A 16,786-nucleotide genomic window follows, 5' to 3' on the forward strand; every position below is an offset into this window, starting at 1 on the left:
TTTCCAAAACACTACAGTGTATATCCAGACATTTTTCACATTTGTGTCTTTTCATCAGAAATGATTGCTTATGAGCACCTTCATGTGTGTGTAAAATATATCTGTTCACAGATTTTTAAGTAATAGATTTTAGATGTGTATGAAAATGTTTTTTTTTTTTTACAAAACGCTATATATCCATTGTTTAGCTGGAATGGAATGTTGGTTTCCTGTGTATTTGACTGTGACATGTGATCGTCTCACCTAGCTATCTTAAGATGAATGCACTTACTGTAAGTTGCTCTAGATAAGAGCATCTGCTAAATGACTAAAATGTCAAATATAAATGTTTCACATACAGATCTCAAATGACTGTATTGAATTAAAAAATGTATATACACTACCATTCAAAAGTTTGGACACACCTACTCATTCCAGGGTTTTTCTTTATTTTTACTATTTTCTGCATTGTAGAATAATAATGAAGACATCAAAAACAGGAAATAACACATATGGAATCATGTAGTAACCAAAAAAGTGTTAAACAAATCAAAATATATTTTATATTTGAGATTCTTCAAGGTAGCCACCCTTTGCCTTGATGATAGCTTTGCACACTCTTGGCATTCTCTCAACCAGCTTCATGAGGTAGTCACCTATAATGCATTTCAATTATTAACAAGTGTGCCTTGTTAAAAGTTCCTATGTGGAATTTCTTTCCTTCTTTATGCATTTGAGACAATCAGTTGTGTTGTGACAAGTTAGGGGTGGTATACAGACCAAGTCCATATTATGGTTAGAACAGCTTTACTTACTTTAAGACATGAAGGTCAGTCAATCTGGAAAATGTCAAGAACTTTGAAAGTTTCAAAGTGCAGTCGCAAAAACCATCAAGCGCTATGATGGAACTGGCTCTCATGAGGACCGCCACAGGAAAGGAAGACCCAGAGTTAACTCTGCTGCAGAGGATAAGTTAATTAGAGTTAACTGCACCTCAGATTGCAGCCCAAATAAATGCTTCACAGAGTTCAAGTAGCAGCCACATCTTAACGTCAACTGTTCAGAGGAGACTGCGTTAATCAGGCCTTCATGGTCAAATTTCTGCAAAGAAACCACTACTAAAGAACACCAATAAGAATAAGAGACTTGCTTGGGCCAAGAAACACGAGCAATGGACATTAAACCGGTGGAAATCTGTCCTTTGGTCTGATGAGTCCAAATGTGAGATTTTTGGTTCTAACTACCGTGTCTTTGTGAGACGCCGAGTAGGTGAACGGATGATCTCTGCATGTGTGGTTTCCACCGTGAAGCATGGAGGAGGAGGTGTGATATTGTGGGGTGCTTTGCTGGTGACACTGTCAGTGATTTATTCAGAATTCAAGGCACACTTATCCAGCATGGCTCCCACTGCATTCTGCAGCAATACACCATCCCATCTGGTTTGCGCTTAGTGGGACTATCATTTGTTTTTCAACAGGACATTGACCCAAAACACACCTCCAGCCTGTGTAAGGGCTATTTGAACAAGAAAGAGAGTGATGGAGTGCTGCATCAGATGACCTGGCCACCTCAGTCACGTGACCTCAACCCAATTGAGATGGTTTGGACCGCAGAGTGAAGGAAAAGCAGCCAACAAGTGCTCAGCATATGTGGGAACTCCTTCAAGACTATTGGAAAAGCATTCCTTAAGATGCTGGTTGAGAGAATGCCAAGAGTGTGCAAAGCTGTCATCAAGGCAAAGGCTGGCTACTTTGAAGAATCTAAAATATATTTAGATTTGTTTAACACTTTTTTGGTTACTACATGATTCCATATGTGTTATTTCATAGTTTTGATGTCTTCACTGTTATTCTACAATGTACAAAATAGTAAAAATAAAGAAAAACCCTTGAATGAGTAGGTGTGTCCAAACTTTACTGGTACAGTATACATAATTAAATATTAATGTCACAAATGTGTCATTTGTAGAGCTCTTTATTAAAAATTGAATTTTTTGTTACATTTGACTGTGTAAAACCTAGCAATACTTTTTATTTCTCTGAGAGTTAGGTGGATATATAGCATTTTGCAAAAAAACATGATTATTTGTCTCTCTGAAATGAAATCATCAGTGATAGATTTTAAACAAATACATGTCTGTCATTGAACAACCCCATGCAATGATTAGATAGTTGTCATAATCTTCGTCTTCTGAGGAGTAAGAAATATCGGACCAATACGCAGCATGGTAAGTGTCCATACTTATACTTTTTAACCGTGAACACTAAACAAAACAAGCAAACGCACAACAGTCCTGTAAGGCTATTCAAAGAAACAACCACCCACAAACACAAGAGGAAATAAACCCACTTAAATATGGCCTCCAATTAGAAGCAACGACAACCAGCTGCTTCTAATTGGAGGTCGTTCCCAAAACTGACATAGAAATAGACAAACTAGAAAACCCACATAGAAATAGAAAACATAGAACATAAACCAAAAACCCCGAAACACACAAAACAAACACACCCCTGCCACGTCCTGACCAACTACAATAACAAAATGACCCCTTTACTGGTCAGGACGTGACAATAGTGAAAAAACACACCAATCTCTCATGATTTCTTTAAACAGTAAAAGCTAATTTACCGACATTTCTGAAAATTGATAAATAGTGTTTTGAAATAAAACTCTTCATATTGCACACGGTGCGTCACGTAGCATATATGGGATATAACATCATCCTAAAACAGAGGTCTAGGTCAGAGTCAGTAGATTGTACCCATGACCCAAGAGCCATACTGACCCTGGATAATAGGTGGTGAATTGAGCTGTGTGTGTTTGTGCGTTCTTATTGTTTTTGTGTGTGTGTGTGTGTGTAACATGGTGTTAGGTTGAGTTCATGTCTTATAGTTCAGGTCACTAGGTTAATGTGAGCTGTCTCAGGCCAGCTGACTCTCCATATGCTTATGGACCATGTTTTATTGAGACAAAACACACACAAACACACACACATAAAACCAAATTCTGGGTGTAGTGGAGAAAAGCATTGGCACGCTGTTGTTGTGGACAATATGAATGGAACGGAACTCTGTTATTGTTACTACTCCTCAAGAGCAAATCTTACCTAGGACAGTGATGTGACCCCAGGACATAATCCTACAGGATTATGGGTGATTAGGTCACCTGGTGACCCCTAATGTAGTAAACACAGTCTGCTAGACCAACACTTGATGCAGCTCCAACCAAAAGGTTGCCGTTTTGAATAACCAAGCCGGCAAGATGAAAAATCTGTTGATATGCCCTTGAGCAACACACTTAATCCTAATTTGCTCCAGTGGCACCGTACTACTATGGCTGACCCTGTAAAACAACACTGCACCTATCTGGTGTCTGTGACAATAAAAAACATACAGTATATACTTTGTTAATGTAAACGTAGTAAACCTTACCCACACACACTCCGTCTCTCTATCCATCAGATGTCATCAACAGCAGCATGGCAGTGTCTGCCGTCATTTGTTTGTAGTGAGAAATAATGACTTGGGAGAGAGGGTAGAGGTGCAGGAAGGAGATGGAGAGGGGAGCAGATATAGAGGGAGGAGAATTGGGGTAGCAGGTAGAGAGGGAGGAGGATTGGGGGAGCAGGTAGAGAGGGAGGAGAGTTGGGGGAAGACAAACAGAAAGAGAGACTGGCAGAGAGACAGAGAAAGATACTGATGGAAAGAGACACACAGAGGAAGAGAGAGACAGAGGAAGATAGAGACAGAGAAAGAAAGAGGCAGAGAAAGAGAGAAAGACAGAGAAAGAGAGAGGCAGAGGAAGGCATTGAGATGGAGGGAAACGGAGAATGAGGAGAAGTCACGATGATACAGCCAGTGTTTCCATAACAACGTTATGCTGCTGATTTTGTTATCCTTTCGATTGGATAGGGTGTCTTCCTGTGTGTGTATGCTATACTGAGACGTCATAACACCAAATTAGAGACAAAACACTGGGAGAAAAGCTTGGACAAATGATGCAGCTGAAGGAGAGCCACCTCATGCTGATCCTATTCAGTATGTCCATGTGAAAGACTGCAGGGCTGCAATGTGGACTGTGCTTCATATACTGTACTGTATATCCTTCGTACGTATTCATACATTACTGCCACTTATTGGTCACATACTAGGCCCAAACACCCCTGGTTTCCTTAGGCTGAAGTAGGCTAGAAGAGGCTGGAAGAGACTCTGCAGGGTAGACCTTGAAAACCAGAGTTTTTGCTGTGTGTGTGTGTGTGTGTCGGTGTGTGTGTGTTTGCTAACCTTGGCGTATCATATAAATGATTCAGGCCAATACATTACTATTTCTATGACGCTCTGAGTCTCTGCTGCCCTCTCAGCTCCCAGCCCAACATCAGACCTCAGCCCTCTCAGCTCCCAGCCCTACATCAGACCTCAGCCCTCTCAGCTCCCAGCCCTACATCAGACCTCAGCCCTCTCAGCTCCCAGCCCTACATCAGACCTCAGCCCTCTCAGCTCCCAGCCCTACATCAGACCTCAGCCCTCTCAGCTCCCAGCCCTACATCAGACCTCAGCCCTCTCAGCTCCCAGCCCTACATCAGACCTCAGCCCTCTCAGCTCCCAGCCCTACACAGCATGCTGCCACCATTACTTGCACACATGAATTTCTCTTCCCATTCTCTTTCTTTCTTTCTTTCTTTCTTTCTTTCTTTCTTTCTTTCTTTCTTTCTTTCTTTCTTTCTTTCTTTCTTTCTTTCTTTCTTTCTTTCTTTCTTTCTTTCTTTTCCATTTAGTCATTTTAGTTATCCTTTCTTTTCTTTTTCCCCCAGGCTGACCCTCCCTGTCCCTCCATGCATGTCCTCAGGCTCAGATTCTGTAACCAAGGAACTCTCTTTTGTCTCCCTAGACTTTTTCCATTTTCTTTTTGTTGTTTATTTCTTATTTTTCTCGTCGTCTTTTGGTCCTTGGTGACTGGGCTTCACTCTTCCTCTCAGCACAAAACATTCAATCTTCAAGCTGATATTCTCTGTTCAATGTTTTCTCTCTTTCAACACTTCTCTGTCTTTCTTTACTCTTACAAGCACTATTTAACAGACTTGGTGCATCTCAGTAGTTTACAGTGGCTTCCTCTTCTCAACTCTCTTTCTTCCCCTTCACTGTTGTCAAACTGCAGGACAGGTGGAAGCAGATTCCTAGTAGGCTTCCAACATGTAGCTTTTTTCCACCTATCCCCCTTTTTCAAAGAGAAGACGAGGAGAGAAGACGAGAGGAGCAGACCTGGGTCAAATACATGCGTATTTAATTATTTGTTATTTAAATACGTTTTTCTGTGTATTTGAATATTTTTTTATAATGGGAACAAATCAGCTATTTCTACTTGAAGTATTTTAATGCATTTTCCAATAACTTCATATACAGTAAATGGCCGAAACTATTTCAAAAAACATAATTTCAAATACCCCTATAGGACCAAACCTGGGTTAGGGTTAGACCTGGGATCAGATGCATGTAGTATTTCAATATTCAATATCTGTGTATTTTAGTATTTTCAAATATATGCCAATAGATGTACCCCGCCTAGACACACTCTTAGTTCCTTGGGCTCTTCATCAATCTCCCACTTTCTGTCCTGTTTTTCCCTGTTAGAACTCCTCAGGTCCAGATCTCTCTCTCTCTCTCTCTCTCTCTCTCTCTCTCTCTCTCCCTCTCTCTCTCTCGTCCTCACAGGGTGTGTGTATGTATGTGGGTAGGTGTGTGTGTGGGGGTGATTGTGTGTGTCAGGGCAGGCGTGATGTCACCTGGTGTGCTGCTCCTGCAGTGTGAGCAGATACCGCCGCAGACGTCGTTCTCAATACAGCGCTGGAACTGTTTGTGTGTGTGTGTGTGTGTGTGTGTGTGTGTGTGTGTGTGTGTGTGTGTGTGTGTGTGTGTGTGTGTGTGTGTGTGTGTGTGTGTGTGTGTGTGTGTGTGTGTGTGTACTTGCATGTATGTGTGTTCCAGCATTAAACATGTCCCTTTGAGCTGTCTTAATAGTATCTAACATTTCCTTATTAAAGTGCCATTACACTGTACAGTATAATGATTGACTCCCTAACCGAGCCTTCATACTCTCTGAGTTTATCATATTAAGCAGCTAATGCTCTCTGTTCCCTGTAGTAGAGCCCTTCAGAGGGGTGGGGAGGATAATGTAAGGCCTCTGCTCCTAAACTAGATTACCTGCTACATTACTGCAATTTCCACTGCCTCTTACGACCTTCACTTCTCACCACTCCCTAAAACCCATCTCATATCTACAGAATGAGAAAAAGGATGCATCCCAAATGGCACCCTATTCCCTATACAGAGCACTACTTTTACAAAAATAGTGTACTATTTAGGAAATAGGGTGCCATTTGGGAAACCTGGAGGCTACATGGTAATAGTGGGACTTATGTGGGACCCTCATTCTGCAGTGTGTCTCTGTTACACTCCACTATTTCTTATAATGATGACCATTTTTTTTTATAGTGCTTTTCTTATGCTCAAAGCACGTATTGTATCAAGTAAGGGTCTTAAGCTGAATATGACCGCGTGATGGGTAACCCAGCTTCAGTTGGATTAATCAGACATGAAAAGGATCCTTCTGCTACAGATTCCCAGGTTGACAGCGGTATCGTGCCTTCTCACTTCTGGTGCTTTGTCAGACCCCTGTGTCTCCCAATTGGCACCCTATTCCCTACATAGTGCACTACTTTTGTCCAGGACCCATCAAAAGCAATGCACTAGATATGGAACAGGGTGCCATTTCAGAAGCAGCCCTGTGGTCTCAGAGAAAGCCTTTTAGTAAGAGTGGCGTGTTACTGTGTATCTAATCCTCCATACCTCCCCCACAGGAGCAGAATAATACACTGGGCTTATTTACAGGGTCCGCCATCTGTCTCCTAGTCTACCAGAGACTGCTCTTCTCTGTGTCACGGAGGCTCTCCGCACTGCCAAAGCTGATTCTCGCTCCTCTGTTCTCATCCTCCTAGAACTATCCGCTGCCTTCGACACCGTGAACCATCCTACCTGGTGACATGGAGAGGATCTGTGTCTGCACGACATACTCCCTAGAGCTCAGTTCTAGGCCCTTTCCTCTTCTCTCTATACAACAAGTCACTCGGCTCCGTCATATCATCACATGGTCTCTTCTATCATTGCTATGCGGATGATACTCAACTACTTTTCTCCTTCACCCATTCTGACACCCAGGTGGCGACATGCATCTCTGTGTGCCTGGCAGATATCTCAGCTTGGATATCGTTCCACCACCTCAAGCTCAACCTCGACAAGACGGAGCTGCTCTTCCTCCCGGGGGAAGGCCTGCCCGCTACAAGACCTCTACATCACGGTTGACAACTCCATGGTGTCTCTGGAGTGGCGGGGCGTCCCTGTTGTTCTCTGCAAATGTCAAAGCAGTGACTAGCTACTGTAGGTTCATGTTCTACAACATCCATATAGTACGACCCTACCTCACACAGGAAGCGGCGCCGGTCCTAATCCAGGGACTTGTCATCTCCCATTTGGACAACTGCAACTCACTGTTGGCTGGGCTCCCCGCTTGTAACATCAAACCCATGCAACGTTTCCAGAATTCTGCAGCCTGCCTGATGTTCAACCTTCCCAAGTTCTTCCATGTCACCCCGCTCCTCTGCACACTCCACTGGCTTCCAGTCGAAGCTCACATCCACTACAAGAGCAGGGTACTTGCCTACGAAGCAGCAAGGGGAACTGCCCCTCCCTACCTTCCCGGCTATGCTCAAACCCTACACCTCAACCCCTCACTACGTTCTGCCACCTCTGGTCTCTTGGCCATCCCACTCCTACGGGAGGGCAGCTCCCGCTCAACCCAGTCCAAGCTCTTCTCTGTCCTGGCACCCCAATGGTGGAACCAGCTTCTCCCTGAAGCTAGGACAGAGGAGTCCCTGCCCATCTTCTGAAAACATCTAAAACCCTAACTCTTCAAAGAGTATCTTAAATAATCCCACAGCACCCCCCTCAAACCCCATTGTCACCCCCCCCCCCCCACACAAAAATATCCCTCGCTCTTGAATTTCCCCCCTTACTAGCTCTGACTTTATTGAGGAAAAAATAAATGTACTTATGACTGTGATATGTCGTTGTCTCACCTAGCTATCTTAAGATGAATGCACTGTAAATCGCTTTGGATATGAGTGCCATAGGGAATGAGAGGAGCGGTGTTAAAATCTGCTCACACACACACATGAGCACACACACATGAGCACACACACACGCACACACGCGCGCGGCCTGGTAGCAGCTGAGACATGTACCAGTGCTAGTAGGTAGTGGAAGAGAAAGGTGCATGATAATCAATATGCAGCCTATTGATTACTGCAGTAGCAGTCAGTACACTGCAGCAGCACACTAGGACTTCCACCATCCCTCTCTCCCCCCTCTCTCCTCCTTTCTCTCTCTCTTTCTCCCTCCCTCCCTCTCTCCTCCTCCTTCTCTATGGGAAAAGATGAAAGGTAATACATCACCAGAATGCCAGGACTGCTTAGCGAGAGGAAGAGGAGGAGGGAGGGAGAGAGGAAGAGGAGAGAGGGAGGGAGCGAGAAAAGGGGGGAGGTATAAATTTGAAGAGGGGAATATTTTGGAGAGGGGAATTTTTTGAAATTGTTCTCCGATCTCAGCACTTTGGTCACCTTTGTGATTATACTACATTAAACTTTGAGCCGAGGCTAAAGTCTTGAACCCTAACTCTTTGTATGTCTGTGTGTGTTAGTGTGTGTGTTTGTGCGTGCGTGTGTGTGTGTGTGCGTATGTGTACGCTGCAAACTGTTCACCTGAAAAGCAGGCCCTGACTCTCCCCCTTCTTCCTCTCTCCCCTCCTCTTGCAGAAGAAGAGCCGAGAGGAGAGTTGTGGTGAGGGCAGTGGGGTAGAGATCCTAGAGAACAAGCCGTATGAGGATGGTCCAGGCGGGTCGGGTCAGTACACACAGAAGGTGTACCACATCGGGAAACACATCCCCTCATGGTTCTGCTCCATCCTGCCTCAGGCTGCTCTACGCGTGGAGGAGGAGTCCTGGAACGCCTACCCATACACACGCACACGGTGAGAGGGAAGACACGCAGGTAGTAATACAGTATGCATCAACACACACCCTTACATCAACACACCCTTACATCAACACACCCTTACATCAACACACTCTTACATCAATACACCCTTACATCAATACACCCTTACATCAACACACCCTTACATCAACACACCCTTACATCAACACACCCTTAAATCAACACACCCTTACATCAACACACTCTTACATCAATACACCCTTACATCAACACACCCTTACATCAATACACCCTTACATCAATACACCCTTACATCAACACACCCTTACATCAACACACTCTTACATCAATACACCCTTACATCAATACACCCTTACATCAACACACCCTTACATCAACACACCCTTACATCAACACACGCTTACATCAATACACCCTTACATCAATACACCCTTACATTAATACACCCTTACATCAACACACCCTTACAACAATACACCCTTACATCAATACACCCTTACATCAACACACCCTTACAACAATACACCCTTACAACAATACACCCTTACATCAATACACCCTTACATCAACACACCCTTACATCAACACACCCTTACATCAATACACCCTTACATCAACACACCCTTACATCAATACACCCTTACGTCAGTACACCCTTACATCAACACACCCTTACGTCAGTACACCCTTACATCAACACACCCTTACATCAGTACACCCTTACATCAACACACCCTTATTTCAGTACACCCTTACATCAATACACCCTTACATCAGTACACCCTTACATCAATACACCCTTACATCAGTACACACACCCTCACATCAATACACCCTCACATCAATACACCCGTACATCAATAACCCGTACATCAATACACCCTTACATCAATACACCCTTACATCAATACACCCTTACATCAATACACCCTTACATCAATACACACACCCTCACATCAATACACCCTTACATCAATACACACGCCCTTACATCAACACACACGCCCTTACATCAACACACACACCCTTACATCAACACACACACCCTTACATCAACACACACGCCCTTACATCAACACACACACCCTTACATCAACACACACGCCCTTACATCAACACACACACCCTTACATCAACACACCCTTACATCAATACACCCTTACATCAATACACCCTTACATCAATACACCCTTACATCAATACACACACCCTCACATCAATACACCCTTACATCAATACACACGCCCTTACATCAACACACACGCCCTTACATCAACACACACACCCTTACATCAACACACACACCCTTACATCAACACACACGCCCTTACATCAACACACACACCCTTACATCAACACACACGCCCTTACATCAACACACACACCCATACATCAACACACACACCCTTACATCAACACACACACCCTTACATCAACACACACACCCTTACATCAACACACACGCCCTTACATCACACACACGCCCTTACATCAACACACACACACGCCCTTACATCAACACACACACCCTTACATCAACACACACACCCTTACATCAACACACACGCCCTTACATCAACACACACGCCCTTACATCAACACACATATCACTTTGTGGCCCTGAGGCCGGGAGTTGTGCATCCCTACCTTACCAGGAGGGATCAGCCAATGAAGTTGGAAGTCCCACCCAGTTGATTACATTAAAATGGTGGAAGCCCTCAATGTCGCCCTTCACCCCACCTTACACCCCTATCTCACACCCCACCTTACACCCCTATCTCACACCCCACCTTACACCCCTATCTCACACCCCACCTTACACCCCTATCTCACACCCCACCTTACACCCCTATCTCACACCCCACCTTACACCCCTATCTCACACCCCACCTTACACCCCTATCTCACACCCCACCTTACACCCCTATCTCACACCCCACCTTACACCCCTATCTCACACCCCACCTTACACCCCTATCTCACACCCCACCTTACACCCCTATCTCACACCCCTACCCCACATCCCTACCCCACATCCCACCCTTACACCCCTACCCTACACCCCTACACTACACCCCTATCTCAAACCCCTACCCCACATCCCTACCCCACATCCCTACCTTACACCCCGACCCTACACCCCTACCCTACCTCTTTACCCCACATCCCTACCCTACCCCCTACCCTACACCCCTACCTTACACCCTTAAACCACATCCCTACCTTACAACCCTACCCTACACCCATACCCTACAGCGCTACCCCACATCCCTACCCCACATCCCTACCTTACACCCCTACCCTACACCCCTACCCTACCTCTTTACCCCACATCCCTACCCTACAGCCCTACCCTACACCCCTACCTTATACCCTTACCCCACACCCATACCTTACAACCCTACCCTACACCCATACCCTACAGCCCTACCCCACCCCCCTACCTCACACCCCTACCTTATCCCCCTACCCAAACCCTACCCTACACCCTTACCCAACACCCTTACCCCACACCCCTACCTTACACCCCTACCCTACACCCCTACCTTACAACCTTACCCCACACCCATACCTTACAACCCTACCCTACACCCATACCCTACAGCCCTACCCCACAGCCCTTACCCCACACCCCTACCTTACACCCCTACCTTATTCCCCTACCCTACACCCTTACCCAACACCCTTACCCCACACCCCTATCTTACACCCCTACCTTACACCCCTACCCTACTCCACAGCACTACCTCACCCCCCTACCCCACACCCCTACCTTACACCCCTACCTTATTCCCCTACCCTATACCCATACCCTACAGCCCTACCCCACAGCCCTACCCCACACCCCTACCTCACACCCCTACGTTATCCCCCTACCCTACACCCTACCCTACACCCTTACCCAACACCCTTACCCCACACCCCTACCTTACACCCCTACCTTACATCCATACCCTACACCCCTACCCCACATCCCTACCCCACATCCCTACCTTACCGCCTACCCTACACCCCTACCCTACCTCTTTACCCCACATCCCTACCCTACACCCTTACCCTACCCCTCTACCTTACACCCTTACCCCACACCCCTACCTTACACCCCTACCCTACACCCCTACCCCACAGCCCTACCCCACACCCCTACCTCACACCCCTACCTTATCTCCCTACCCTACACCCTACCCTACACCCTTACCCAACACCCTTACCTCACACCCCTACCCTACACCCCTACCCTACACCCCTACACAAGGACAAGATGTGAAAGAGACATGCTCCTAACCACCAAGAGGGGAGAACCCCTCTTACTACTTTGCTTACTCTCCCGCTCTCCCTCTCTCCCTTTCTTTCTCTCCAGGTATACCTGTCCATTCGTAGAGAAGTTCTCCATAGACATTGAGACGTATTATAAACCTGACACAGGGACCCAAGAGTGCTTCAATCTGTCATCAGCAGACAAAAGAGCGAGGACTGTAGGTATGGTACACACACACACCTCGCCTTCTTAAGCGTACTGTTCTCAGTCTGTCTGTCTTGGCTTCATGGATTTCAGAGAGCAGTCAGTGATTCACTGTTTCACACACACACACACACACACACACACACACACACACACACACACACACACACACACACACACACACACACACACACACACACACACACACACACACACACACACACACACACACACACTGTGGTCATTAAAATGCAGACAGCGTGAGTTCCATCTTATGCTGCTGCTGGTCTTTCTCTCTCTGTGTGTGTTTGTGTGTGAGAGCTGCTGACTGGCTTTAAACTGCACCACTCCCACAGTGCAGTGTGTGTTGTCTGGCCCAGACTGACTCTGCAGGGGGACGATTACATAACCACACAAACACACACACAGACACACACACACACACACACACACACACACACACACACACACACACACACACACACAACACACACACACACACACACACACACACACACACACACACACACACACACACACACACACACAAACACACGCACAGACACACACACACACACACACACACACACACACACACACACACACACACACACACACACACACACACACACACACACACACACACACACACACACACACACACAGACACACACACACACACACACAAACACAGCAGGGACCTCTAGTGGCTCCTAGCCAGCTGTAGACAGCAGGGACCTCTAGTGGCTCCTAGCCAGCTGTAGACAGCAGGGACCTCTAGTGGCTTTAGCCAGCTGTATACAGCAGGGACCTCTAGTGGCTTTAGCCAGCTGTATACAGCAGGGACCTCTAGTGGCTTTAGCCAGCTGTATACAGCAGGGACCTCTAGTGGCTTTAGCCAGCTGTAGACAGCAGGGACCTCTAGTGGCTCCTAGCCAGCTGTATACAGCAAGGACCTCTAGTGGCTCTAGCCAGCTGTATACAGCAGGAACCTCTAGTGGCTTCTAGCCAGCTGTATACAGCAGGGACCTCTAGTGGCTTCTAGTCCGCTGTATACAGCAGGGACCTCTAGTGGCTCCTAGTCCGCTGTATACAGCAGGGGCCTCTAGTGGCTTCTAGTCCGCTGTATACAGCAGGGACCTCTAGTGGCTTTAGCCAGCTGTATACAGCAGGGACCTCTAGTGGCTTTAGCCAGCTGTATACAGCAGGGACCTCTAGTGGCTCCTAGCCAGCTGTATACAGCAGGGACCTCTAGTGGCTCCTAGCCAGCTGTATACAGCAGGGACCTCTAGTGGCTCTAGCCAGCTGTATACAGCAGGGACCTCTAGTGGCTCCTAGCCAACTGTATACAGCAGGGACCTCTAGTGGCTCCTAGCCAGCTGTAGACAGCAGGGACCTCTAGTGGCTTTAGCCAGCTGTATACAGCAGGGACCTCTAGTGGCTCTAGCCAGCTGTATACAGCAGGGACCTCTAGTGGCTTTAGCCAGCTGTATACAGCAGGGACCTCTAGTGGCTTTAGCCAGCTGTATACAGCAGGGACCTCTAGTGGCTTCTAGTCCGCTGTATACAGCAGGGACCTCTAGTGGCTCCTAGCCAGCTGTATACAGCAGGGACCTCTAGTGGCTTTAGCCAGCTGTAGACAGCAGGGACCTCTAGTGGCTCCTAGCCAGCTGTATACAGCAGAGACCTCTAGTGGCTCTAGCCAGCTGTAGACAGCAGGGACCTCTAGTGGCTTCTAGTCCGCTGTATACAGCAGGGACCTCTAGTGGCTCCTAGCCAGCTGTATACAGCAGGGACCTCTAGTGGCTTCTAGTCCACTGTATACAGCAGGGACCTCTAGTGGCTTTAGCCAGCTGTAGACAGCAGGGACCTCTAGTGGCTCCTAGCCAGCTGTATACAGCAGGGACCTCTAGTGGCTTTAGCTAGCTGTATACAGCAGGGACCTCTAGTGGCTCCTAGCCAGCTGTATACAGCAGGGACCTCTAGTGGCTCCTAGCCAGCTGTATACAGCAGGGACCTCTAGTGGCTCCTAGTCCGCTGTATACAGCAGGGACCTCTAGTGGCTCTAGCCAGCTGTATACAGCAGGGACCTCTAGTGGATCTAAGCCAGCTGTATACAGCAGGGACCTCTAGTGGTTTCTAGCCAGCTGTATACAGCAGGGACCTCTAGTGGCTCCTAGCCAGCTGTATCCAGCAGGGACCTCTAGTGGCTTTAGCCAGCTGTATACAGCAGGGACCTCTAGTGGCTCCTAGCCAGCTGTATACAGCAGGGACCTCTAGTGGCTTCTAGTCCACTGTATACAGCAGGGACCTCTAGTGGCTCCTAGCCAGCTGTATACAGCAGGGACCTCTAGTGGCTCCTATCCAGCTGTATACAGCAGGGACCTCTAGTGGCTCTAGCCAGCTGTATACAGCAGGGACCTCTAGTGGCTCTAGCCAGCTGTATACAGCAGGGACCTCTAGTGGCTCCTAGCCAGCTGTATACAGCAGGGACCTCTAGTGGCTCTAGCCAGCTGTATTCAGCAGGGACCTCTAGTGGCTTTAGCCAGCTGTATACAGCAGGGACCTCTAGTGGCTCCTAGCCAGCTGTATACAGCAGGGACCTCTAGTGGCTTTAGCCAGCTGTATACAGCAGAGTTCTCTAGTGGCTCCTAGCCAGCTGTATAGAGCAGGGACCTCTAGTGGCTCTAGCCAGCTGTATACAGCAGGGACCTCTAGTGGCTCCTAGCCAGCTGTATACAGCAGGGACCTCTAGTGGCTTTAGCCAGCTGTATACAGCAGGAACCTCTAGTGGCTCTAGCCAGCTGTATACAGCAGGGACCTCTAGTGGCTTTAGCCAGCTGTATACAGCAGGGACCTCTAGTGGCTCTAGCCAGCTGTATACAGCAGGGACCTAGAGTGGCTCCTAGCCAGCTGTATACAGCAGAGACCTCTAGTGGCTTCTAGCCAGCTGTATACAGCAGGGACCTCTAGTGGCTCTAGCTAGCTGTATACAGCAGGGACCTCTAGTGGCTTTAGCCAGCTGTATACAGCAGGGACCTCTAGTGGCTCTAGCCAGCTGTATACAGCAGGGACCTCTAGTGGCTTTAGCCAGCTGTATACAGCAGGGACCTCTAGTGGCTCCTAGCCAGCTGTATACAGCAGAGACCTCTAGTGGCTTCTAGCCAGCTGTAGACTGCAGGGACCTCTAGTAGCTCCTAGCCAGCTGTATACAGCAGGGACCTCTAGTGGCTCCTATCCAGCTGTATACAGCAGGGACCTCTAGTGGCTCTAGCCAGCTGTATACAGCAGGGACCTCTAGTGGCTCTAGCCAGCTGTATACAGCAGGGACCTCTAGTGGCTCCTATCCAGCTGTATACAGCAGGGACCTCTAGTGGCTCTAGCCAGCTGTATACAGCAGGGACCTCTAGTGGCTCTAGCCAGCTGTATACAGCAGGGACCTCTAGTGGCTCCTAGCCAGCTGTAGACAGCAGAGACCTCTAGTGGCTTCTAGCCAGCTGTATACAGCAGAGACCTCTAGTGGCTTCTAGCCAGCTGTATACAGCAGGGACCTCTAGTGGCTCTAGCCAGCTGTATACAGCAGGGACCTCTAGTGGCTTTAGCCAGCTGTATACAGCAGGGACCTCTAGTGGCTTTAGCCAGCTGTATTCAGCAGGGACCTCTAGTGGCTTCTAGTCCGCTGTATACAGCAGGGACCTCTATTGGCTTTAGCCAGCTGTATACAGCAGGGACCTCTAGTCGCTTTAGCCAGCTGTATACAGCAGGGACCTCTAGTGGCTCCTAGCCAGCTGTATACAGCAGGGACCTCTAGTGGCTCCTAGCCAGCTGTATCCAGCAGGGACCTCTAGTGGCTTTAGCCAGCTGTATACAGCAGGGACCTCTAGTGGCTTTAGCCAGCTGTATACAGCAGGGAGCTCTAGTGGCTTCTAGTCCGCTGTATACAGCAGGGACCTCTAGTGGCTTTAGTCAGCTGTATACAGCAGGGACCTCTAGTGGCTTTAGCCAGCTGTATACAGCAGGGACCTCTAGTGGCTTTAGCCAGCTGTATACAGCAGGGACCTCTAGTGGCTCCTAGCCAGCTGTAGACAGCAGAGACCTCTAGTGGCTTCTAGCCAGCTGTATACAGCAGGGACCTCTAGTGGCTCCTAGCCAGCTGTATACAGCAGGGACCTCTAGTCGCTTTAGCCAGCTGTATACAGCAGGGACCTCTAGTGGCCCCTAGCCAGCTGTATACAGCAGGGACCTCTAGTGGCTCTAGCTAGCTGTATACAGCAGGGAC

The 16,786-nt window shown here is 47.7% G+C and overlaps 1 protein-coding gene across 5 annotated transcripts in view; it reads left to right on the forward strand.

Annotated features, from left to right (window-relative positions):
- Nucleotides 1-16,786, forward strand: part of LOC106568312 (membrane-associated phosphatidylinositol transfer protein 2) — an 87,331-nt gene that overhangs the window by 32,743 nt on the left and 37,802 nt on the right. For all 5 annotated transcript variants that reach the window (XM_082960499.1, XM_082960498.1, XM_082960500.1 and 2 more), the window contains exons 3-4: nucleotides 8,843-9,057; nucleotides 12,406-12,524. In XM_082960499.1, coding sequence (XP_082816625.1) covers nucleotides 8,843-9,057; nucleotides 12,406-12,524 — 334 coding nt within the window. The remainder of the gene's footprint in view (nucleotides 1-8,842; nucleotides 9,058-12,405; nucleotides 12,525-16,786) is intronic.

The sequence above is a fragment of the Salmo salar genome, chromosome 13 (genome assembly GCF_965601325.2).
Source record: "Salmo salar chromosome 13, fSalSal1, whole genome shotgun sequence".
NCBI lineage: Eukaryota > Metazoa > Chordata > Actinopteri > Salmoniformes > Salmonidae > Salmo > Salmo salar.